This window comes from Myotis nattereri (genome assembly GCF_964212035.1).
Source record: "Myotis nattereri genome assembly, chromosome: 6".
Lineage (NCBI taxonomy): Eukaryota > Metazoa > Chordata > Mammalia > Chiroptera > Vespertilionidae > Myotis > Myotis nattereri.
The window spans coordinates 6,453,649-6,477,937 of record NC_138081.1 but is presented as its reverse complement, the minus strand read 5'-3'; the positions used below and the strand labels follow the sequence as shown (position 1 = coordinate 6,477,937).

The 24,289-nt window shown below is 63.1% G+C and overlaps 1 protein-coding gene and 1 pseudogene across 2 annotated transcripts; both read left to right on the top strand.

Annotated features, from left to right (window-relative positions):
* Nucleotides 1–5,753: 5,753 nt before the first annotated feature.
* On the top strand, nt 5,754–6,593 carry LOC308521710 (large ribosomal subunit protein eL6-like; annotated as a pseudogene). The gene has a single exon. The product of its transcript is annotated as a large ribosomal subunit protein eL6-like (transcript).
* A 6,828-nt stretch (nt 6,594–13,421) lies between these two features.
* Nucleotides 13,422–24,014, top strand: IP6K3 (inositol hexakisphosphate kinase 3; the record flags this gene model as incomplete). The annotated part of the gene is made up of 5 exons (XM_081094733.1): nt 13,422–13,617; nt 18,006–18,216; nt 19,146–19,348; nt 20,206–20,381; nt 22,590–24,014. 5 exons carry the CDS (start codon nt 13,422–13,424, stop codon nt 23,055–23,057), a joined length of 1,254 nt encoding a protein of 417 aa, XP_080950859.1. The 3' UTR covers nt 23,058–24,014.
* Nucleotides 24,015–24,289: the final 275 nt, after the last annotated feature.

The window sequence follows — 24,289 nt, the reverse complement described above, 5'->3', positions numbered from 1 at the left end:
TCCTCCACACACTTTAAACTGGGCCTCGGGACACCAGGACCCCCTCTCACGCCTGCAGGCGCGGCCCTGTCTGGGTGTGGGGAGGACTTGAGGTGGGGCGGGATGTATGCCACAGGAAGGGCAGCGGGGCGGTGGGCGGGCAGGCCCCTTGCTGTGGCCGTCCCAGGACACCTTGTACTTTGCTGCTAAGACATCTGTTGAGCAGCTTGTGCTGTGCCAGGCCCGGAGTGGACGCAGGCACGCTGAGCAGACAGGGGCCAGGAGACCTGGGTGCTCGCCCAGCGCTCACCACCGGCTCCTCTGCTCGGTGAAGGGCATGGGGGCCGAGGCTGCCTGTGGAGCGAGCTCTCCACGGACACGAGAGATGCCGAGAGGGGAGGGGGTGGCAGTGTGGCTCGGAGCTGGAGGACAGTCCAGGCCCTGTGAGCCAGCAGGCGGAGAAAGCGAGGGCCCGGGAGTGGGCGGGGGAGGGGGGTGCTCAGAGTCAGAGGCTGGACCAGACCTGGGAGCTAAAGGCGGCTGAGCCCCGAGGCTGCTGCTGAGCTCTGGGGGCTGAGCGCCACACAGAGAAGCAGGAGGGGACAGCTGGGCCCAGGCCGGGCACCGGTGCCAGGGGCCCTGCAGCCACAGGGCAGGGCGGTTGAGTTTCCTGAAGGGCAGACTTCAGACCCTCCAGCACGTGGTCCAGGCTCACCCAGGCCTGAGCTGTCCCGTGACAAACCCCTGTCCTTGGCCTCTGCTCCAGCTGTCCCTGCGCGGGCACAGACGTGAACTGACCAAGGCTGACCCTCAGCCTGCCCCCACCCACTGCCCTTCCCCTCAGACCACAGTCACCTGGAGTCACCCATTGATGCCGCCTCCGTCTGCTCTCCTCGAAGCCGAGAGAGCTCCCAGCACACACCTGGCCCATCTGTCACCCCCACCCTCACTGCCTGCACGCTCCAGCCCGAGTCCTCCCCATCGCTGCCTCGGGGCCTCTGCAGGCTCTCCCTTACCCAGACCACTCTTTCACCCTCCCCCAAACCCAACGTGGGTGCTGCTCCCTCCAGAAAGCCCTGCTGCTCCCCGATAAGTAGGTGAGGGGTCCCCCTCAGCCCACCACCCCCTCCCCCACCGCCACCCAAGACTGCAGCCCCCTGGCAGCAGGCACTGCCCCAGGCTCCTGGGCCAGACTGTCTCCAAGCTGAGTGGCTGCCTGTCCTGCTGCACCACTTCCCTTCTCCCTGGCCGACCTGGGGGAAACCCCTGGGGAAAACGGCAGTGAGTGGGGGGACGAAGGGGGGCAGGAAGACGGGGGAAGGAGAATGTGACCCCCACCCTAGCCTGCCTCACCAACCAGGGAATCAAAAGATAACCAGGGGCCTTGGCAACTGGCCCTTGGCTGCCAGGGCCTGACATCAACGGCCCACTCCTCCTCTGCCTCCTCCCCCCTCCCTGCCCAGAGCAGCAAGTACCAGCTGGCAGCAGGCATGCCAGGCCTGCCAGCCCAGGGTCAGGTGGCCTCCCCGCCCCGGCCACCACAGCCTGGCCCTCTGCGCAGACCTCTCCACTGTGCCACCGTGACGGTGCCTCCTCCACCCCGGGGAAGGCCTGTGCCCGCCGCCCTCAGCAGGTGCTGGACCCTCCCTCCACGCTCTCCCGGCAGGAGGCCCCGGTGAGTGCGGCCCTGGGGGAGGCATGGGCATGGCTTGCTGCCCCCTGATGGTGCCAGCAGTCTGAGGGGTGCGCCTCGCCTCCATCCAGGGCTGATTAAGTAAGGATCTGCCCCGTGGAGGTGGCAGTGTGTCTGTGTGTCTGTCTGTGTAGGTGTGGGGGCAAGTTCCAGCAGTTCGGCAACATAGAAATTCTGTCATTTGCTTTTCTCCCACCTTGGTCCCCTCCCCTAGACTAATTCCAACCTCTGCTTCCTGCGGCCCCTGCAGGAAGGCAGGGTGTGGGGGTGCTGGGCTGAGGGGGGGTGCTGGGCTGAGGGGGGCATGCTGGGCTAAGGGGGGGTGCTGGCTGAGCGGGGGCGACAGAGGAAGCTGTAGGGGCAGGGGCAGGGGTTGGAGCCAATGATTCACACTCCACACTGGGTTTAACCCTTAGCAGAGGCAGCTGTCCCAGGAAAAGTGGGCACCGTCCCCTGGGCCCAGGAATGTCCTGTCCCAGCATGTCCTGTCCCGGCAGCCTCACCCTTCCACTGGGTGGGACCAGGGCTGGGATGACATCAGCGCCGTGGGTGTGGCCTGGGGACTGAGCAGGCACCCCATGGAGCGGGGGCAGGTCGGCCATGGGCACCCCACCTGGGCAGTGGCAGAGTCTTTGGGGTCCCTCTGGCGTGGGCTCGTCTGGGCTCTGCAGGGAACCTGGCCTGACCTGAGTGTCCTTGGTCCTCAGGATCTGGGGCCCTGGAAACACCCATGCCAGGCCCCTACCCCAGGGACTAGACGCCAGGGGCCAGGGGCCAGTGTCTCCAGCGTTTAGAGCCCCGGTTTATTGTGAACCGCTTTACTGAGAGAAACTTTAAGCCTGCGGGGGGCTATAACGAGCACTTGCACATCCCACACCTGGCGTTAATGCATAGTTTGAGTTTTGCCGTACTTGTTTCACCAGTCAAGCTCAGGCCGAGTGTGTGAAACAGTTTATAGACGTCCCGGCGCCCCACCCAGTAGGTCATTCCGCCACAGGTAGCGACCCGTGCTCCGCCGGAGCCACCAGCCACCGGGACCTAGAAACGCCTGCAGGGCCTTTGGCCCCTGGGCCCTCCGGGTGCCTCCTCGGGTGGCAGGCCAGGCCGGGCCCTCCCAGCAGCAGCTTCCCCTGCTCTCTCCAGCTCCGAGCAGGGCCCATGAATAACTCCTCCCCAGAAACCCGCGTGCGTCTTGTTGACCAGAAGCACAGGGACAGCAGTGGCACAGGGCTCCCTTACAGGTTGCAGGGCACGTACAGGAGGAATTGATAGATGTTTTCTCTCACATCAATGTTTCTCTCCTCTCTCTCTTCCTCTCTCCAAAATCAATGAAAACATACCCTTGAGTGAGCACTGAAAACAAAAATAAACACCTTTTAAGAAGAAAGAAAAGGCAGGGGGTGGCAAGCAGGAAACCTGAGGTGATCAATCTTGACAACTTCTGAGCTAAAACAGGTGCCCGGGCTGCCTGAGGACAGGCCCGCTGAGCCAGGCGGGTTAGGAATGTGCCGGTCGCCAGGCCTGGCCGGGGCGGTGGTTGTGGCTGAGGTTTTGGCCGGCTCCCTCTGGAGGCCGTGGTGGCGGCTGCCCTCTGCTGGCGAAAGGCTCGCTCGCTCGCTCCGTTCTCCCCAATGGGCTCCCCCTTCAGTCGGCCAGTTCAGCTCTGAGGGACCGCGACTGCACACTCACACACTCATCGACACACGCGCACCGCACACTTGCTGCACCCCCTGTTGTGCTTTGACCTCGAACAGCAGTTTCTCTGGCAGCCATAGCTGCCATGCTCCCCACGGGCCAGACCGTCCACCCGGCTCCTAAGTCTCTTCCACGGGTGGCGGCTGGTCAGACCCTGAGATCCCGAGAGAAGGGGGAGGTGGGCAGGGTGTCCGGGTCGGGGAGCGTGAGGCCTGGGTTTGGCCGCGTCCAGGGTCTGGGTGTGGCTTCCAGGGGGTGTGCTGGGTCACTGGCCTGGCCCAGGGTGCCCGGGGCTGTCTGAGGTGGGGATATGTTGGGGGCAGAGAAGCCCCCCCCGCCGGCCCCCCAGACTGGCCCTCCTGCGCTCGGGGGCTGGGCCAGCTGGGCCCCGGCGCGGTGACAGCGTGCAGGACACTGCGGCTGCGGGGATGTCTGTCAGCGCTGAGGCTCCTAGACCAGCAGTCGCCGTACTGAAGTCACATTCGGTCCTCGAGCTGGAGGAACGGAGGGAGATTTTAACTGTTAAGAGAAAAGGAGAGGAAAACCTTCTCTCAAAGGGTGGAATCAGCCTGGACATGAGCAGCTGCCGCTGAGGACTATGAGGGCCGGCTCTGCGGTAGAGCCGCGCCTCGGCCACGCTGGGCGGCGACGTGCGAGGCCCCCGGCGTCCGGGGCTGACCCCGCCGGCCGGGGCCCCAGGCGAGGACGCACGGCCACCGCCCCGAGTCATTTTCAGAATGGACTTTTACACGTGACTTTTCCTCCGGAAAATCACCTTGTGCTTTCCCACCGGTGGCCCCTCCCCGGCAGGGGAAGCAGCACAGCCCTGCCGGGCACCACCCGAGCGGCTCTCCACTCTCCACGGCTTCCGGGTCCCCTCCTCCCTCGCTGGCGGAAGGTGCTCCCTGGCATCTCCAGGCGCTGATGGTGCCTGTGCCGGCCTCTGGCTCCGAGAGGCCTGCGGGTGGACGGCAGGGCCTCCGAGGCCGCGTGCAGGCCAGCGGCTACGCTGCTGAGAACCCACAGGCCGCACCCGAGCCTTTCAGATCTCAGCCTTCCATCACTGCGAGCTGTCTCTTCACCGTCTCCTCCCAGAATGCCCCTCCCTGGGGGGAATTGGGAGCCGGTCCCCAAGGCTCCACCCCGTGCCCGCAGGCGCCCCTCCTCCCAGCAGTGAGCTCAGGGATAGGCACCTCTGATCGCACGGCAGGTGCCCTCCGTCCCCTCGTGATGCCCAGCAGTGTGGGGCCAGAACCTGGGCCAGGCCACGCAGCATCCTGCCTGTCTCCCCGAGCAGCCGCCCTCCTCCCTCTGGGTCCCTGCACACATATTCCCCAAAACAGCCCCTCCTCAAGCCACCCTCCCCCCCCCCCCCCCCCGCCAGCCAACACCCCTCCCCCTGGCCCCTCCCACCACCGCCGCCTCAGCGACAGCAGCACCCTCCTCACCTTTCCAACTAGGGCCCTTTCAGCATAATTTCTCCCCACGAGTCCCCTGCGATACTCATACACATTTAGTATCTGCTGATTAAGAAAATGGATGATGATAAAACTCCTAGGAATGCGATAATGCCTTTAAATGACTCTGTATCTCGGTAATCACCAAAGCGCTGGCACACACTTGAGAAATGATGGTGCTCCGTGCGTGTGGAGTCTGCAGAGGATGCGGGTGCTGCTGCGGCTCTGGGCAAGGTCTCCACAGGCCCGCGGGCGCCCTCACCCGGGCACTGATAGCCCACCTGCCCGCTGCCCTGGCTGTGGTGCCCGCACGCCCAGCGGTCAGGCTCCTGGAAGGCTCCCGTGTCTGATGTCGGCCGCGGAGGCACACCGCCTGGAGGGGCCTCGGACAGTTCGCCGGCCTGAGCGCCTGCTTGGGTCCCAGGACCCAGAGATGCGCGAGGGGCAGGCCAGGCAGGAGCCTGAGGAAGTCCGGGCCGTGCTCAGGAGCTCAGGACGCTGGGCAAGCCTCACTCCTCCAGCGGGAAGGGTGAGAAGCAGGCGGCGACTGGAAAGCCAGGGTGCACAGGCGATGCTCAGCGGGGGCGGCGAGCGTAGAGCGGTCTTTGTGCCGTGAAACATCTGCGTGTCTGACCGAGTGAGGCCGCTTCCGGCTGAGGGCCTGTCCTGCGCATCTGGCGGTGGCTGGCCACAGGCGAGCCACGCTGCCTAGCAGCCACCCCAAGCCTCCGTGGCCTGATGCGACAGCGTCTGTTTCTCTGTCGTGCTGCGCATGCAACACCTGCCTCCCACGCCCACGGCCAGGGAGCTGCTCCCAACGCTCCCAGTGGGAGTGCCCGGTCACTGCCCCCCGATGAGGTCAGCAGGAGCCAGTCATGTGGCCACACTAACCTTCAGAGAGAGCGGAGGGCTCTTTCCCATCTTGCAAGATGGCGGGTGAAAAGTAGACTAAGAAGCCCGATACTGAGGAGAAGAAACCAGAAGCCAAGCAGAAGGCCGATGCCGGCGGAAGGTTAAGGCCCCTACGAAGGGGAAGCCCCACTGCAGCCGAAACCCCGTCCTCGTCAGAGGAATTGGCAGATCCTCCCGGTCGGCTATGTATTCGTGAAAGGCCATGTACAAGAGGAAGTATTCGGCCCCTAAGTCCAGGATTGAAAAGAAAAAGCAGAAAGTTCTTGCTACTGTCACAAACCAGTTGGTGGCGACAAGAATGGTGGCGCCCGAGTGGTTAAACTCACAAAAGGCCTAGATATCGTCCTCCTGAAGATGTGCCTCGAAAGCTGCTGAGCCACGGCAAGAAACCCTCCAGTCAGCATGTGCGGAGTCTGCGGGCCAGCATCCCTCCTGGGACCACTCTGATCTCCTCACTGGGCGCCACAGAGGCAAGAGGGTGGTGTTCCTGAAGCAGCTGGGCAGGGCTTGCTACTTGTGACTGGACCTCTGTCCCTCAATCGAGTTCCTCTTCGTAGGACACACCAGAAATTTGTCATCACCACCTCCACCAAAATTGAATCAGTGGTGTGAAAATCCCGAAACATCTCACTGATGCTTACTTCAAGAAGAAGCTGAGCAAGCCCAGACACCGGGAGGGTGAGACCTTCCACACAGAGAAAGAGAAATATGAGATTACAGATCAGCGCAAGGTTGACCAGAAAGCTGTGGACTCACAAATTCTGCCAAAAATCAAAGCTGTTCCTCAGCTCCAGGGCTACCTCTGCGCTCTGTTCACTCTCACCAATGGGCTTTATCCTCACAAACTGGTGTTCTGAATTTCTTATAAGAACCCGATTAAGTAACTGATATGTTTTAAAAAAAGAGAGAGAGAGAGGAGATGCAATCACCCGTGTTCCCTGTGGAGTGCAGGGACAGTGATGAGCAGCCCGACGGTGACCGCGGTCAGCGACTTGTCTCCGGAGCTGACAGGCCGATGCGAACAGCCCACGACCACGTCAGTCCAAGTCTAAACCCTGACCAGTGTGATCTGTGGCTCTGCCTGCCCTCTTCCCTGAAATGCGAGTGGAGAGTCTGAAGCAGATACTGACACCTTCTGTAGCCCTGTACAGCGTGGCTCAGTGGTTGGAGCGTTGGCTTGCACACCTAAGGCTCTTGGGTTCGATTCTTGGTCAAGGGCATGTACCTGGGTTGCAGGTTCGATCCCCGGCCCCAGTCAGGATGCATGTGGGAGGCAACCGATCGATGTGTCTCTCACATCAATGTTTCTCTCCCTCCCCCCCTCACTCCTTCCCACTCTCTCTCTGAAAACCAAGGGTGAGAAACAGGCGGCGACTGCTCTGAGACGAAGCCAGGGAAGGCCTCCATTCTCATTCCTCCTCGGAGTCCCAGGAGCTAATTCACCCCACAGACCTCTCTCGGCCGGGCCTCTGGGCCCGGATCTGAGAAAAAAATATCCTCAGGTGAGGATTTAAACAAAAACCTGTAATGTTCAATGACCTCGAGTTCAGCCTGTGGGTCAGGGTTAGGTGCAGGCAGGCACTCAGGAAAGGAAGCGCCAGCCGACACTCACCAGCTCAGCGTGATGGGTGCATCCCTGCTGTTGTCACTTGTCCCCGCTCTGGCAGCCAAGCACAACCGCAGGCCATGCAGCCCGCGACCTCCTTTCAGACCAGGGCGGGCCTTGCGACCCAGCGCGGGCTGGCTGTCACTCAGGCCCAGGCCCTTCCACGGCAGCTCAAGGGCGGCCAGAGAAATGGGCCCTGACCCTCCTGGAGTGAGGCCCGGTATGTCCTTCAGATGACCCAGTGACAGGGCAGGAGGACACCGACCGGGGCCACCCGTCCACTCCTCCGGGGAGCGGGGGCTTTAAGCTGAGCTGTCCAGCTGCGGGCACCTCGCCTCCTCCCTCTCTTCCTCCTTTATCCTAACGCCCTCTTGTCCCTCCCCAAGGAACTCTAGGGAGGACGCTGGGCAACGGCCTGGGCTGGGGGAGGAGGGGTGGGAGGGAGCGGGGGGGGGGGACATTGGTCTCCCTCCAAGCACTAAAGGGAGCCTGGGGTGTTCGGTCCGCGTCAGAGGGCGCTTGTGAGTTCTGCGTCAGAGGGCGTGAGGTCCGTCTCAGGGAGCACCTCGCCTGCCCGCCCAGCACCAGGCTCGGTCAGCTGAGAGTCCCGCACGCAGTGACAAGCGCGTGGTGGGGACGCGGGGACGAGGCCTCCATGGAGCATCATGACCAGGCCGCGGCGGTGGAAGGGAACCCAGTGCGTCCAGGGCCTCGGCCAGCTGGCGGGACCCCGGGGCAGACCTGGGCTCCTGCTCCTCGCCCGGTGCTGTCCGGACTCAGACCCGGGCCCAGAGGCTGAGCCCAGGCCAAGGCCGCGCCAATGACAAGTGCCCGCGGCAGAAGGAAGGCCCGGCCGAGAGAGGTCTGCGGGTGAATTAGCTCCTGGGACTCCGAGGAGGAATGTGAACGGAGGCCTTCCCTGGCTTCACCCCAGAGCAGAGGCTGCGCCCCAGACAGATGGGAAACCTCAGCTTGGGAATCCAAGGTCAGCTTCATGCCACGGGGAGGCCACGGGGAGGCCACGGGCACCTCCCTGGGCAGCAGAGCCCACCTGCCAGCCCAGCAGGTGCTCCGTGCTGCCGCCACGCCCTCTGCCCTCCCGCCACCCCCGCTTACCAACCTGATAGCCGCAGCCCACAGCTCGGAGTCTGAGGAGACGTCACCTAGATACACGCTAAGAGCACCCTTGAGAGAAAGAGCCTCAGTTTCCCCCGCTGTCCAGTCCAGCTTTCTGAAAAGTACAGGGTGACTGCCCAGCAGGCAACCACTGCTCCGTTCCTGACTCTCAAAGTAGATACACAGTAGCCTCAGCCGCCCCGTGGCATCGGGGGGAGCAGGCTCTGGGCTAATGCTCAAATCCCCGCTTCCCCACACGAGCTGGTGCACACGGGCAAGTTACTTAACCTCTCTGTGCCTCATCTTCCTCGTCTGTGAAATGGGCTGACGACACTGCGTCCGCGGGGTTGTGAGGCTTTAACGGCTCATCTACGTAAAGCACCTGCAACATGCCCAGCCCACACAGGGGCTGCGTTCCCGCCAGCATCACATCCTTCCCACGCTCACTGTGAGCTGCCGTCCGGGGCTTAGAGCCCCTCAGGCCTGCCCAGCGCGGGACGGGGGTGTGGGGGCTGCTGGGGCGCCGCCGGGGCGTGTCAGCGAGCTGGGCTGCTCAGCTGGGCAGCCTGGTTAGTGCGGGGCCCGGCCAGGAGACAGTGTGAGCGACAGGGCCCAGGTTCCTTCCAGGAGCGGCTCTAAGTGAACCTTACAACCTGCTGTCCCTCTGGTGACAGAGAGCCCCTGCCTCCTCTCCCCAGGGACAGGCCAACCTGGCCAGAGGGGTGTCGGGCCACCTCGGTTTTTCTCTTCCTCCGTCTGACCTCCGCCAAAGTTGCAAGCAGGACTGGGTTTGCCAAGCAACTGCGACATCAACTCAGACTTGGGCCGATTTCTTTCTTTCTTTTTTTTTTTTTTTAATGTTTTTATTGATTTTAAAGAGCGAGGAGGAGAGGAGAGAGAGAAACATCAATGAGAGAGAGAGCGAGAAACGGACTGGCTGCCTCCTGCAGGCCCCCTCCTGGGGAATCGAGCCTACAACCTGGGCATGTGCCCCTACTGGGGGTCACACCGGTGACCGCTCAGGGCCTGGGCCGATCTCCGCTTTCCCCTGTATCTCGATGCCTCTCGCCAACGTCTTTTCTCCGGTCCCAGCACAGGCTCCCAGGTGGGCTCAGCTCTGCGGTCTGAGAGCAGAGCTGGGAAAGGCTTGGGCTGTGGTCTCAGGCACAGCCGCCCCCTCCCCCCTCGCCACCAGGCCTGGCCTCCTTACCCCAAGGCCTCCCAGCAGCCCCGCCTGCCCAGCCAGGCTCCAGCCACGCAGGCAGCTCTGAAGCCTCACTCTGCACCGGGAAGCAAATGCACAAACCAGGCAGAACACGCCTGCCGCCTCCTGAGGGGCGAGCACTCTGCCTCAGAGCAGTAACCGATGCGGGGAGGCCCCCAGGGAAGGATGAGCGGGCTGGGGATTTCAGGGCCTCCTGGGGCTCTCTGGGCCAGGGTCCCGCACACAGTGATCAGTACTGCTGTCCTAGGAGCCAGCCGGCCACGCCCCGTCTGGACTGAAGGTCGTTTGGAGGGTCCATCATGCCCAGCGCTGCCCAGCCTGGTCACATCCTCAGCGGGGAGCCCAGCAGAGGGGAGTATTAATAACTCGGCCGTGACAGGCACCGCTGTGAGAAGTCCTCGCAGACGCGAGGAGTGTGAGCCTCCGGGAAGTGTCTCCTTGGGCCTCTCCTGAGACAAGGTCAGGACGCCTGTAGGAGCTGCATCTGCAGCCAAGTCCCAGCATCTGCCCGAGGCCAGCAAGCCCACCCTTCGGGAGGAAAGGGGAGCGGCAGGTGGCAGAGGACCAGGCCCAGAGACAGGGAGCCCGCTTTACTTCCCCTTGCTCCTGGACCCCGCTGGACCCCAGGCCAGGCGGCTCGGGCCTCGCTTTCCTCATTTGCAAAGTGGTGGTGAGAAAGCCTGCCTTCCCCCAGGCAATAATGCCAGAAATGCTCATGATTAATCACCTTTATTGAGCACTTAGCTCTGGGCCCTGGGCTCACCTGTTATCTCAGTTCTGTCCCGAACTCCATGAGGCAGTCACCATGATGGTCCCATTCCACAGATGGGGACACTGAGGCGGAGAGAGGTTCAAGAGGCCCAAGGTCACAGCAGTTATGTTGTGGAGCCATGGAAACCCAGGGTGCACGGCTATACCTGCGGAGATGAAGCCTTGCTGCGCCCCAGGCCCCGGGGATGCTGAGTCCCCGACAGCAGGGACCTGCTCTCTTCCTGGGCCTGGGGTCGTGTTCCCCCAGGGAGGCGGGCAGCATGACGGAGAAGTTAAAACAGTCTCTGCACTCTGGAAGCCTACAGTCCTGGGAACTTTGATTTTTTAAAAATGTTTGAATATTTAAATGCAAAAGATACAAAAATGTATTTACTAATAGAGAAGTCTCCCTCTCAGCCTGTTCCCCGGGGGCAACCACTGTTACTAGTTTCTTGTAACCAATTATTCCAGGAGTAATCGATGACCCTTTACAGTCTTGTTCACTCCAGGGGGCTGGGGGCAGGGGGACTCTGTGCCCTCCCGGTAGGTGGGGGCTGGGGGCTCTGTGCCCTCCTGGTGGCTGGGGGTAGGGGTCTGTGTCCCTCCCCGGGCCTGGGGGCTCTGTGCCCTCCTGGTGCCTGGGGGCAGTGGGACTCTGTGCCCTCCCGGTAGGTGGGGGCTGGGGGCTCTGTGCCCTCCTGGTGGCTGGGGGTAGGGGTCTGTGTCCCTCCCGGTAGGTGGGGGCTGGGGGCTCTGTGCCCTCCTGGTGGCTGGGGGCAGGGGGGCTCTGTGCCCTCCTGGTGGCTGGGGGCAGTGGGACTCTGTGCCCTCCTGGTGGCTGGGGGCTGGGGGCTCTGTGCCCTCCTGGTGGCTGGGGGCAGTGGGACTCTGTGTCCTCCCGGTAGGTGGGGGCTGGGGACTCTGTGCCCTCCTGGTGGCTGGGGGCAGTGGGACTCTGTGCCCTCCTGGTGGCTGGGGGCTGGGGGCTCTGTGCCCTCCTGGTGGCTGGGGGCAGTGGGACTCTGTGCCCTCCCGGTAGGTGGGGGCTGGGGGCTCTGTGCCCTCCTGGTGGCTGGGGGTAGGGGTCTGTGTCCCTCCCGGTAGGTGGGGGCTGGGGGCTCTGTGCCCTCCTGGTGGCTGGGGGCAGGGGGGCTCTGTGCCCTCCTGGTGGCTGGGGGCAGTGGGACTCTGTGCCCTCCTGGTGGCTGGGGGCTGGGGGCTCTGTGCCCTCCTGGTGGCTGGGGGCAGTGGGACTCTGTGTCCTCCCGGTAGGTGGGGGCTGGGGACTCTGTGCCCTCCTGGTGGCTGGGGGCAGTGGGACTCTGTGTCCTCCCGGTAGGTGGGGGCTGGGGACTCTGTGCCCTCCCGGTAGGTGGGGGCTGGGGGCTCTGTGCCCTCCAGGGGCAGGGGGACTCTGTGCCATCCCGGTGGGTGGGGGCTGGGGGCTCTGTGCCCTCCTGGTGGCTGGGGTCAGGGGTCTCTGTGTCCCTCCCGGGGGCTGGGGGCTGGGGGCTCTGTGTCCCTCCCGGGGCTGGGGGCAGGGGGCTCTGTGTCCCTCCCAGGGGCTAGGGGCAGGGGGCTCTGTGTCCCTCCCAGGGGCTAGGGGCAGGGGGCTCTGTGTCCCTCCCAGGGGCTAGGGGCAGGGGGCTCTGTGTCCCTCCCAGGGGCTAGGGGCAGGGGGCTCTGTGTCCCTCCCGGGGCTGGGGGCAGGGGGCTCTGTGTCCCTCCTGGTGGCTGGGGGCTGGGGGCTCTGTGTCCCTCCCGGGGGCTAGGGGCAGGGGGCTCTGTGTCCCTCCCGGGGCTGGGGGCAGGGGGCTCTGTGTCCCTCCTGGTGGCTGGGGGCTGGGGGCTCTGTGCCCTCCTGGTGGCTGGGGGCAGTGGGACTCTGTGTCCTCCCGGTAGGTGGGGGCTGGGGACTCTGTGCCCTCCTGGTGGCTGGGGGCAGTGGGACTCTGTGCCCTCCTGGTGGCTGGGGGCTGGGGGCTCTGTGCCCTCCTGGTGGCTGGGGGCAGTGGGACTCTGTGTCCTCCCGGTAGGTGGGGGCTGGGGGCTCTGTGCCCTCCAGGGGCAGGGGGACTCTGTGCCATCCCGGTGGGTGGGGGCTGGGGGCTCTGTGTCCCTCCTGGTGGCTGGGGGCAGGGGGCTCTGTGTCCCTCCCGGGGCTGGGGGCTGGGGGCTCTGTGTCCCTCCTGGTGGCTGGGGGCAGGGGGCTCTGTGTCCCTCCCGGGGCTGGGGGCAGGGGGGCTCTGTGTCCCTCCTGGTGGCTGGGGGCAGGGGGCTCTGTGTCCCTCCTGGTGGCTGGGGGCAGGGGGCTCTGTGTCCCTCCCGGGGGCTAGGGGCTGGGGGCTCTGTGTCCCTCCCGGGGGCTAGGGGCTGGGGGCTCTGTGTCCCTCCTGGTGGCTGGGGGCTGGGGACTCTGTGTCCCTCCTGGTGGCTGGGGGCTGGGGGCTCTGTGTCCCTCCTGGTGGCTGGGGGCTGGGGGGCTCTGTGTCCCTCCCGGGGGCTAGGGGCAGGGGGCTCTGTGTCCCTCCCGGGGCTGGGGGCAGGGGGCTCTGTGTCCCTCCTGGTGGCTGGGGGCAGGGGGCTCTGTGTCCCTCCTGGTGGCTGGGGGCAGGGGGCTCTGTGTCCCTCCCAGGGGCTGGGGGCAGGGGGCTCTGTGTCCCTCCTGGTGGCTGGGGGCTGGGGGCTCTGTGTCCCTCCTGGTGGCTGGGGGCAGGGGGCTCTGTGTCCCTCCTGGTGGCTGGGGGCAGGGGGCTCTGTGTCCCTCCTGGTGGCTGGGGGCTGGGGGCTCTGTGTCCCTCCCGGGGCTGGGGGCTGGGGGCTCTGTGTCACTCACATCACTTCCTCCCTCCTCTGCTTTCCAGGGGCCCGCCGAGCCCACAGCTGGGAAGAACGCTGTGCTATGACAGCGGCCAAGGCCCAGGAGCAAGGTGAGGACCTCTGACCGCCCGGCCTTCTGTCCTGGAGCTTCGACTGCTACCTCAGGACATGGTTGTGCAGGACAGTGCGGACCCCGGGGATGCCGGGCTGGTGCTCCTGGAGCCCTTCCTGCACCAGGTGGGGGGGCACCTGAGTGTGATGAAGTATGACGAGGACACCGTGTGCAAGCCCCTGGTCTCCCGGGAGCAGAGGTTCTACGAATCCCTGCCCCTGGCCATGAAGCGGTTCACCCCGCAGTACAGAGGTGAGTGTCCGCGCAGACGCGCTGGGGCCGCCGCACTGGGCCAGGCCGGTCTGGTGTGTGTGGCGGTTGCCATGGAGACATGCCCGTCTCCCGCAGCTGGTTCGCTGCCCTAGTTTCTCTGAACTCCTCACGTCCGGGGCTGGAGTATAATAGCACTTGGAGTCCTTCCAAATTAGCTCGAGCACCGGCTTCGAGGAATTAGAACCGAGTGAAGTAGGCGCGTGGCTGGGAAACAGGGCTGGCGGGGACCTCCTGCCCTGGGCCAACGACAGGACATGGGTTAGGAAGCCTCGTCCAGGGCAAAGCAGGCGTGGGCTGCCTTCCAGCAGGGCCTGGGGAGTCAGGCACGGAGCGGTGTGTCTTCTGATCTGAGTACCAGGGGGCTCTGGCGGAGAAGGCTGGTGGGGGCTGCCCACTTCGGGCCCAGGCAGGACCTCCCGCAGAGCCTGGCTGTGGTCCACGCCCAGCCTTCTGTACGAGGTTCCCGGGCCCAGCATGCCTGCCAGCCCCAGGCCCGAGGGCTCAGCTGTGACGGCAAGCGCTGCCCTCCTTGTCCAGGTGTCGTAGTGCATCGCAGTGACTGAGAGCCTGGGGCAGGCCTGTCTACATTGGCGCCCCAGTGCGGCTGATCTCAGACTGCACCCGAGTCACTAGGAGAGAGAGAGAGAGAGAGAGAGAGAGAGAGAGAGAGAGAGAGAGAGCATGCAGGTTCCCGGGGCCCACCCCAGAGCTGGGAATCAGAATCCCGGGATTAGGGCCCAGGGATCTGTACTCAGCATGCTCCCATTTGGGACCCACTGGTTGGGGGCCGAGGCCTGAGCCCTGGGCACTGCTTCAGTCTGGCCTGCCGGGGCCTCCTGAGCGTCTGAGACCAGACAAATGATCAGACACTAGACGGGCACACAGCTAGGGTACAGCCTGGGCGGGGCCTTCTGGGGCTCTGTGGTCACTGCCCATCTTGTCAGAGCACCACTGGAATGAATGTCTGTCCTTTTGAGACTGAGCTCAACCCAGAAAGGGGTGGCAGGGCCTTGCATGGGTGGCCTCCTGCCAGCGGCATTTCACGCTCTGAGCACAGGCCCCGGCTAAGCAGGAGAGTGGGCGAGGCTGCCACCCCTTCCCGTCCCCATGTGCCCCTTCCTCCGGGTGGGACTGCACCACCCTTGGGCACTGGTCTATTGTGCACCCCCACCCCTGCCCTGACGGCCCCCTCGGGCAGGGCCCATCCCAGATCCAGCCGCCTTGGGGCTCTGCTAGGTGATAGATTAGTCTGACCAAGGCTCAGGCTACACACATCACCAGCCACGGGGTCACTTCTGTCCCGCCTTGGGCTTCCCTCAGGAGATGGTGTTCCCAAACATCTGCTTCAGGGAACGCAGACACCCCCCAGGTGAGACCACACAGCCCCGCGGAGAGGCGGGGGAGGGGGAGGCAGAGCCCTGGTCTAGGCGACACCCAGTCTGAGGTTCCAATGACGCAGACACGCTGACCCCCTCACGAGCACAACTCGGGGCCCACCTAAGGAAACGCATGTCTACAGACACTGGCATAGGCCCCCCGGGGACCCTCACCCTCAGGGCAGGGAGCTGAGGTGGGGAGAGGGAAAGGGACCCTCAGGCTCTCGGCTGGGCAGGTGTCATCTCACAGGGTTAGGGTCCCACCAGCTCGGCCTTGGTGGCCCCTCCGTGCCCAACACAACTCCCTGTGCGTAGTTGGCGGGTCCAATCCTCACAGCAGCCCTCTGCGGTGGGGGCTGGTAGCCCCATTTCACGGTGAGGAAACTGAGACAGAGAGGTCACCTGACTTGCCTCGGGCACACAGCCAGTGGGGGGCAGAGCCAGGAACCAAAGACTCAAGGTCTGACTCCCAAGTGTGGCTCTGGCTCCTCCAGCTACTCTTAGAGATGGACTCCCCAGATGCCAGTGCCCAGGCCGTCCAGCCCAGTGAGGAAGTGACGGGACGTGTCCAGGGCCACTGAGCTAGCGGCCTGCGGTGCCACTCCAGTGCCCATAGGCTGCCACGGGGTCTCCCTTTTTCTCTCCAATCGGAGGAGCCCCAGAGTGAAGGGCTATTTCTGAAGTGGCCACTGCGCCACGGGGCACACCCCTCCCTGTCACCGCCCTCACTGAGATGGCCTCAGGGCTGCTGGGCAGGGTCCTCGCTCCCAAGCCCAGCCTCCCCTAGCCAGGCGCTCACCCTGGCCTTTTGCTCGCTCCCGGGTGTGACAGCGTCCTGGGCTGCCTCCCTCTGCCTCCCAGCCTGCCTGCCGGCTCCGGGTGAGTGAGGACACGCTCCCAGGTCTAGCTGGCTAGTGGGTGAGCCTGGTTCATGTTACAAACAGCGAGCAGCAGATAAAGGCTCTCATGAGCTTAAAAATAAATACGGGACAGAATATTCAAGGCTGAGGCAGCTGCCCAGCTAAACCTAAACTGCTGAGACAGTGGCATGGCGATCGGGGCAGTGGGCACTCGTCCACCCAGCTGGCCCGGCAGCAGGTCGTGCTGCTCAGGGAGGCTGGTGAGCAGGCAGCCAGGGCTCTCCAGGCAGGGGCAGCATTCTGGGAGCCCCTGGGCCTCTGAGGCCTCGTCCCCATGGACACACAGTGCAAGCGGGAGGCCAGGCCAGGGCCCACACGGCTGTTGACGAAAAGAACGATCCAAGTCTCTAGCAGCCTGGATTCCACCGACACCCGGCTCCCGTCATGGAGGCAGCTGGAGACTGTTCGCAGGGCCGATCTGCGCTGGGCCCCAGGCCTCAGGAGGGAGGGCACCTCCCAGGAAAGCCTCGGCCCCCTGGGACAGCTGTCCCCCTCCACAGCCAGGTCGGGTGCGGCTCCTCGGGGCGCCAGGCCTCTCTGGGCCCTGTGACCACAGTCAGCCTGCGCAGCACTGGTAACAGATGATGGCCCCCGAGGCCGCGCAGGGTGTGGCAGTCACTGCGGGGGGGCCATGGGGTCGCAGTCCTTGCCTGCCGCCGCCCTGCTCTGTGGGCTTGGTCTAGGGTGCACACCGGTCTCCAGGTGAGCTGACCTGTGGGGTTCAGTACAATATTACCCTTAGGGTCACTGTGGCTTTACAGGCCACGGGGCCCAGGGTGAGCGCGGAGAGCAGAGTATCTTAGGAGCTGGAGGAAACGAGCGTCACTCTCGGGCTGCAGAAAGAGGGCACCGGGAATCTGAGGGGACAGGACCCCCGGGATCGCGCTGGCTGGGCAGACGGCTCCGGAGAGCAGCTGCTGAGTTAGGGAGAGGGCCGAGTGTCCACTCGACCAGCCTCAGAGGGCGGGTGGGATGCAGGCAGGAGCTCAGTCTCCTTCAGAGCGGGTTCCACAGACATTACCACGAACGCTGACAAGGTGACCCTGTGGCCAGGCAGGAAAGAAATATCCGGAAGCCCAGGCAGCCCAGCCTGTCAGGGACCAGCAGAGAGTGAGAGGCCCCTGCAAAGGGGTTGACGTGAGGAGCCTGTTTTAAAGGAACCATTAGCACGAGGGCTCAGGAACCACGGGGACAGGGGAAAGCTGTCACCCCCAGGCCCACGGGCCGAGTGCGGGCCCAGCACTGAGACCTGGCTCTCCCAAAACCACGCGTGGCGGTCTCCTGCGTGGAGGGCCGCTCCCTCTTCACCAGCACCTGCTGGCCGCCAGCCCAGGCACGAGGCCGGGACTCTGCCACTAGAGTGAGAAACCCACAGGGGCCGCGAGCCATGACCGTCCGGCCGTCTGATCACCCGCGTGGCCGCCGGCGGAGGAGCCCGGTCAGCACGCGCTCGCTGGGTTTCCTCGCCCGCCACCCCCAGGGAGAAGCGGGAGGGCCAGCCTTGGCTACACCGCCAGTGGCCGGGAGGCCCTGTAAGCGGGGGCATCTCTCAGGCCCAGAGCACCACACTCCTCCCACAATCTTCCTGGGCCAGGCGTCTAACCAGAGGAACGCTGTCCAGGCCAGAGAAGGGGAGGGCGGATGAGTACGAGCCCTGCAGGCTGTCTGATACCATCGAGCGAGAGAAAGGATGATGGAGGAGGCAAAGACCAGGGGCAGGGAGGAATGGCCCACTCCCCTCCCCGCCATCTGGCAGGGGCCCCTCTTGGCAGACCAGCTCTGACGCCCCAATGTTGGGCCCGGCTGGGCAGCTGTGGTGTGACTGGGAAGGGGTGGCTGTCACAGGGGGCCTGTGCCAAGGTGAGCCCGCGGCTATGTCCGAGGGCTCCGGCGCTGGGCTCATCCTGGAGCAGGTCGGCTTCAGGCGAACCCAGGCCCGTGCCCATGCTCTTCCGTGAGAAAGGAGCTGGGGGAAGGGAAGGGTGACCACCGCCATGAAACTACTCAGCAGGATGCCGCCAGACCCGTGCAATTCCCTCTGGTTTCCCCACCCCTCCCGTGTGCTCTGCAGGCACCATCACGGTTCACCTACAGAAAGACAGCCTGGGCCACCTCAGCCTGGTCGCCACCCCGCTGCGGGAGGACCAGGAGTCCTTCCAGGTCTCCGCGGGGCCGGCGGTGGCGATATGGCAGAAGCTCCAGCAGACCACCGGCGGCAGCGGCAGTGCGGGGCCCCTCGCCCAGTGGCAGCACGCCCGGCTGGCACACGCGCTCCCGGAGAGGTGAGGCCACTTGGCGGTGACAGAGCTGGGAGCTCATCCCCAGCGGGGAGCAGCATTCCCACCCCTCACCCCCAACCCCCGACCCCCGTGCCAAGACCCAGGCCGCCTGCGAGGCCAGGCGGAGAATGAGAGCCCCAGTGAGGCTCTGTCTAGAACTGTGACAGGAAGGGGCACCTCTTCTCCACGCCTCTCGAGGCAGCCCCAGGTAGAGCCGCATTCGGCACCTGTTTGTTTCATTAAATTCCTGTTTCACTGAGACCGGGAAGCGTCGCTGGGCAGCTGTGCAGAGCAGAAACCCCGTGAGACCGACGTGGAGGAAGGGCGGCCAGTCTCGGAAACCCCCTTTCCTTAGCAGATGCGGGGTGGAGAGGCTGTGGAGTGCGGTCGCCTCCGCACTAGGGCCCTGGGGAGTCGCCAAAACCTGGAAACGGGCTGACCTTTTCCAGATGAGAAGGATCCCTGGGGGTTCAACGTTTGTGGGAAAACAGAAGAGCTCATTCAGGGAAGCGCCCTTCCCCAGGAGCACAGCAGAGCTAATTAAGCTCTGGCTCAGCATCAGGAAGCCAAGCGCAGAGGGCAGGAGAGGGGCCCAGGACCCACATCCCCACCCCCCCACCCCACCCCCCACCCCCCCGCCGTGGCACTTCCAGGGCTCAAGGGGACAGGCTAAGCCCACCCCCTGCTCCTGCGGCTGCTGCCCCGCAGTGCCCGCCTCCGTGAGGCCATCAGAGGCGCTCCGAGGGGAGGCTGCTGGCCAGCCCCGGTGCCGGGCGGTTGGGCAGAAGGGCATCCGAGGCCCGCGGTGTCCTGGAGAGGAGCCAGGGGCCGTCGGGGTCGGAGTCCAGCCCAGGAGGGCCCCGCAGTCACAGGGGAGGGCCCCTCTCCATCCTCGGGCCGGCCCTGACTGTCCTGTGCTCCCTCCGCCGCAGCCCGGCCACTGCCCTCCTGAGGTCCGAGTTCCACCTCAGCACCCACGTCGCCTTCCTGGTAGAAGATGCTAACGGGAACCAGGCCACGCGGGGGAGCTTGAACCCGTGGGGTCTGCACTGCCACCAGGCCCACCTGACCCGCCTCTGCACCGAGTACCCACAGAACAAGCAGCATCATATCCTTGCCAGCCCACTGCCACGGGGTGCCCAGGGCAGGAAGGTGCACCTATGAAAGGGGGAGGGGGGAGGGAGGAGCCCTCAAACCTGGGACCTAGATTAAAACCAGTTCTTTCCAAAAACAAATCAGAGATGATGTGAGAGCCAGACTGGGAGTTCGGCAGAGCCTGGTGCCCTGGTGGCCACCGCTGTGTCTGCCCCAGCGCTGGGGGCGGGGCTCTGTGGGCAGGGGGAATGGCGACTGCCACGCTGAGTGGGGATGGCGGGGCCTCAGAGGGCTGGGTGGGTCCCCTGCACCGCACCCTCCTCCTACCCCAAATTCTCCCCACGAGCTGATGGGGAGGGAGGGAGGAAGGCTCCCCCTGAGGGAAGGCCACGGTGGACCTTAGGGGAGGCATCCCCCCACCTCAGGCTGCCCTGTCCTCCATGAGCAAACTTGGGCTCGAAGCGCCCCGTCCCCCGGGCTCCTCCCCACACTCGGGCGGGCGCTGGTGTCACCGGATTCACTCAGACACATCTGCGGCCCTAACCCCTGAGGATCTCGGCAGGATGATGCCTTCACTAAGTTAATATTCCTGCAACTCCTCTCCCCACAGGGACGGCCCATTCGGTGACTAGGGGTTTTAGCCTATGATTTTCTGCCATAAACTAAATTGGGCAAGGCCTGCCAGGGAAGGGCCTGCGTTTAAACTCCAACCTCAGAGCGAAAAGGGAGAAGCGCGCCTGCTCACTAGCCCCGAGAGTGGGCTTGTGAACGCAGCCCGCGAAGCGACCTGTGTCTCTCCCCGAGTGCGCCCGGCCGCCCGGAGAGAAAGCCCCTCCCCAGGTGCCGCCTGCCTCCGTGGGCGGCCTCGGCCGGACCTTCCTTAACGAGCGTGACCAGGGTTCCTGCTGCTGGAAAACGTCGTGTCCCAGTACAAGCGCCCCTGCGTGCTGGACCTGAAGATGGGGACCCGGCAGCACGGGGACGACGCGTCCGCCGAGAAGAAGGCCCGCCACATGACCAAGTGCGCGCAGAGCACCTCCGCCTGCCTGGGCGTGCGCATCTGCGGCATGCAGGTGGGTGGCCCCGCGTTCCAGGAGGGCACGATGCCGCCCGCCCAGGCACCAGGCTTTGGGGGAGCATCGGAGGCGCCCCTCTTCCCCCCGGGAAACATCCTGTCTGATGCGCTGCGTCTTTTAAAGAGCGCCTCTCAGGACAGTGGTGCCAACAGTCTTGGGCAGCTGAGGCCACAGTGGCCACGCGGTCCTGCCCGCGTGGAGAGCAGAGCTTTGAGGACCGTGTGTGCGCAGGGGCTGGGAAGACGGGAGGAAGAGTTCTCTGTCGATTCCACGTTCTCTGAACGATAAAGCCGATTGATTCCTCCTTCCCGGATACTTCCCGTAGGGCAGTCTGTCTCCAAGTTGTGTTTTTGTTTTTTTAATATATTTTTATTGATTTCAGAGAGGAAGGGAGAGGGAGAGAGAAACATCAATGATGAGAGAGAATCATTGATCAGCTGCCTCCTGCACGCCCCACACTGGTGACTGAGCCCACAACCTGGGCATGTACCCTGATGAACTGTGACCTTCTGGATCAGAGGTCGATGCTCAACCACTGAGCCACGCCGGTGGGCATTTCTCTGAAGTTGTTTTTTTTTTTTAATATTTTATTGATTTTTTTTACAGAGAAGAAGGGATAGGGATAGAGAGTTAGAAACAACGATGAGAGAGAAACATCGACCAGCCGCCTCCTGCACACTCCCCCCTGGGGATGTGCCCGCAACCAAGGTACATGCCCTTGACCGGAATCGAACCTGGGACCCTTCAGTCGCAGGCTGACGCTCTATCCACTGAGCCAAACCGGTCAGGGCACTCTGAGTTTTTTTTGGACGTTCTCTCTTCTTACGCCACTTTTTCTGCTTCTTGCTACTTGTTCTGGTTAACAAAAGGGAAGGTTACAACCTAAGCCCGGGTGAAGGAATGGCTACCTTTTATTGCCCCAGACTCCGCGCTTTATTTGTGCTGCTCCGGTGTGGCTCATGCAGAGGCCGCAGACAGGAGGAAATAAACGTTCTCCATCGGTTTGCTCTCACAATCTATCCACGCAAAGCACAAGCAGACACGCGGTGACGGGAAGTCGCAGGGCTCCGTAATTGAAACCGCCGCCCTTGAAGCGGAAGCCGAGTCTGTAAACTGGTCGCACAGAAGGCTTGGACACAGCCCTCAGGAGCAGCAGTGTGCCGAGCGGGGGTGGAAACGGAACCTCTCTGGGCCCTCTGGGACGGATTTGATGTGTTTGGAAGGTGGTGCCTGGCATGTATTGCTGATGGCTGATTTAGCAGCCGGTCCCCAACCCTCCAAAGGCAACACCAAGTCTATCCTATCTTTCTGACATTTTCAACACTGGTTTTCTATAAACATATCATGTAATCTGAAGCCAGGACAGGCCTGAGACACTGTGTTGGCCAGGTACGCGCAGCCCTTTCCAGGTGTGCCAAGCAGCCAAGCCATTCTCTGGCCAGGCCCGCTACTGGCCTCAGGTCAGCCTCTGCTGCTGCCTGTGCCGTCTGAATGACGTGGGGCCGCTGCCACTGTCCCCCATCAGTGCCTCTTCCCTGCTCCCATCTGGTGGCCCAGACATGACAGGGGATGGGAGAGAAGCTGGTGCCAGGGTGCGGAGCCACAGCCCCAGAGCTGCTGGGCCCCTCCTTCTGATACCCAGGCTCCCCTCAGCTGCACGGACACCCCCAAACTCCATCTACCCCTGATCTGGCCCATCTCTTATCTTCAAAATATTCACCCCACTCTACCCGAGAGCCATTATTGTTTCCTTAGGATCCCCAGAGAAAGGACTTCATCAACTTCATGGGGGAAATGTAATCTAGTTGGCTTTCCAAGGCCATTGGCTGTGACTTCAGCTTCCTACTAAAGCTTCCTCGCTTGGGTTTGCTAATGTTTGAGGAGGGCCCGAAGCCAGGGTTTAAGTCATGGTTTGGGGTTGACACTGGAAATTTGCACGAAAGGAGATCCAGCCCTTTTCCTCATGGGTGGGGGTCGCCTCTTAGGGTGAAGGGTCTCTGGCCCTGGTCCCGCTAGAGCTTGTGCGGGAAGCAGCGCAGATGTGAAGCTGAAGGGCGCGGAGGAAGCTCCCGTTCCGTGCGAATCAGCGTCCTTGCCCTGCCCCCCGGGGCTGTTTATGTCATGTCAGCTTGTGGCGCTGAGCTGGGCAGGTGCAAGTTTTTGTTTGTAATTTTCGCATTTTCTCTTTCTTTTTCTTGACATCAGGTTTATCAAACTGATAAGAAGCACTTTCTCTGCAAAGACAAGTACTACGGAAGGAAGCTCTCCGTGGACGGGTTCAGACAAGCCCTCTATCAGTTCCTGCACGACGGGACCCGCCTCCGGACAGAGCTGCTGGGGCCCATCCAGCGCCAGCTGCAGGACCTCCGCTCGGTCATCAGGGGCCAGAGCTCCTACCGCTTCTACTCCAGCTCCCTCCTGGTCATCTACGACGGGCAGGAGCCGCCGGAAAGAGCCCCGGGCAGCCCGCACCCGCAGGAGGCTCCGCAGCCCGCGCCCGCTGGCTGCCCCGGAGGCCTCCCCAAAGTGGACATCCGGATGATCGACTTCGCTCACACGACATACAAGGGCTCCTGGAATGAGCGCAGCGCCTATGACGGGCCGGACCCGGGCTACATTTTCGGCCTGGAGAACCTCATCCAGATCCTGCAGGACATCCAGGAGGGACAGTGAGACGGGGTGCCCCCCTCCCCCCGTCCTGGAGCATAGTATCCAGAGACCTATTGGTAGCAAGGATAGACACGCCTTAGATGTCTCTGTAATAACATAGCTACGTTCAGGAGCCATCACTCCCACGGCAGAATGAGTGAAGAGCCGCTGAAGAAGGCAGCTCCGGAGAGAACTCACACGCCTGGCGTCTGTGCCGACGCTAGTCAGCCAGACTGGATGGTCCGGGTGAGATGGCGCATGAGGTAGAGGCAGCATCACAGCGAGACTCTGCAGTGTCTGCATGGAACACGCTTTCTTGTCGCGCTGCAGTCCTGGCCAGCTGTGAGGCAAGTCCTCACTTGAAGAGGGGGCTCCCGGTCATGGGTCTGCTTCATGGGTAGCCTGTGCCAAGGGCAGGGCTGAGGTGAGGAATGCCTCCTACCTTCCTAAGAGGCACTGCAGGGGGGGCAGGATGAGTGGGACAGATCTGCCATCTCACCAGCTGCAAGCCCAGGTTCTGCATGGACAGGACCATCCCAGCAGCGCTAGCAAACCAACACCCGGTGCTCCGTTTCTGCCTGTGGAGGGAAGGTCTCTTTCCAGACTTCCGAGTACCTACTGGGAGCAGCCATTCTGCCAGAACCTGACGGTGAAGTGCAGCTGCCAGGGAGGTGGGATGTGCATGCGGAGGAGCCTCGGATGTTAAGCTACTCGCTCAGCTTTCTGATTATTTATTTGTGGGGGGGGGGGGGGGGTCAGAAGTGAGGAGCCTGGAGGACTGAGGAAACCAGGCGCAATGTTTACAAGACCGGTGGGGGGACGAGTATGAATGCGGAACAAAGAGCAGCCGGCTCTAATTAATTCCTCTTCGCGGTGTGCAAGCTATTACAATGCCCTGGAGTCGAGCACGGAGATGCATCACCCAATTAGGGAAATAAATTTGTTAATAAAATTGCTGAGGTCATCAGTGATTATTTGGTGTGCCTTATTACCCTTCCTGTTTATTTATTCTGATCATCACACTGTATGCTGGCTCCAATTTATGTGTGACTAGACTATTCAGCAAGAACAGTTCGCCGATTTCCAGCAATCCCTCGGGCCCCGGTGGGAAATGGTAATAAAAGATTTGCATGCATCTACAAGGCTTTCCTGTGAACCTTATACAATGCAAAACTAAGTAATTTCTGGATTCTCGTGGCTAATTACCATCAACTTTCCAAAACCCATACTATTAGAAGGAAAGAGTAGCCTGGCTA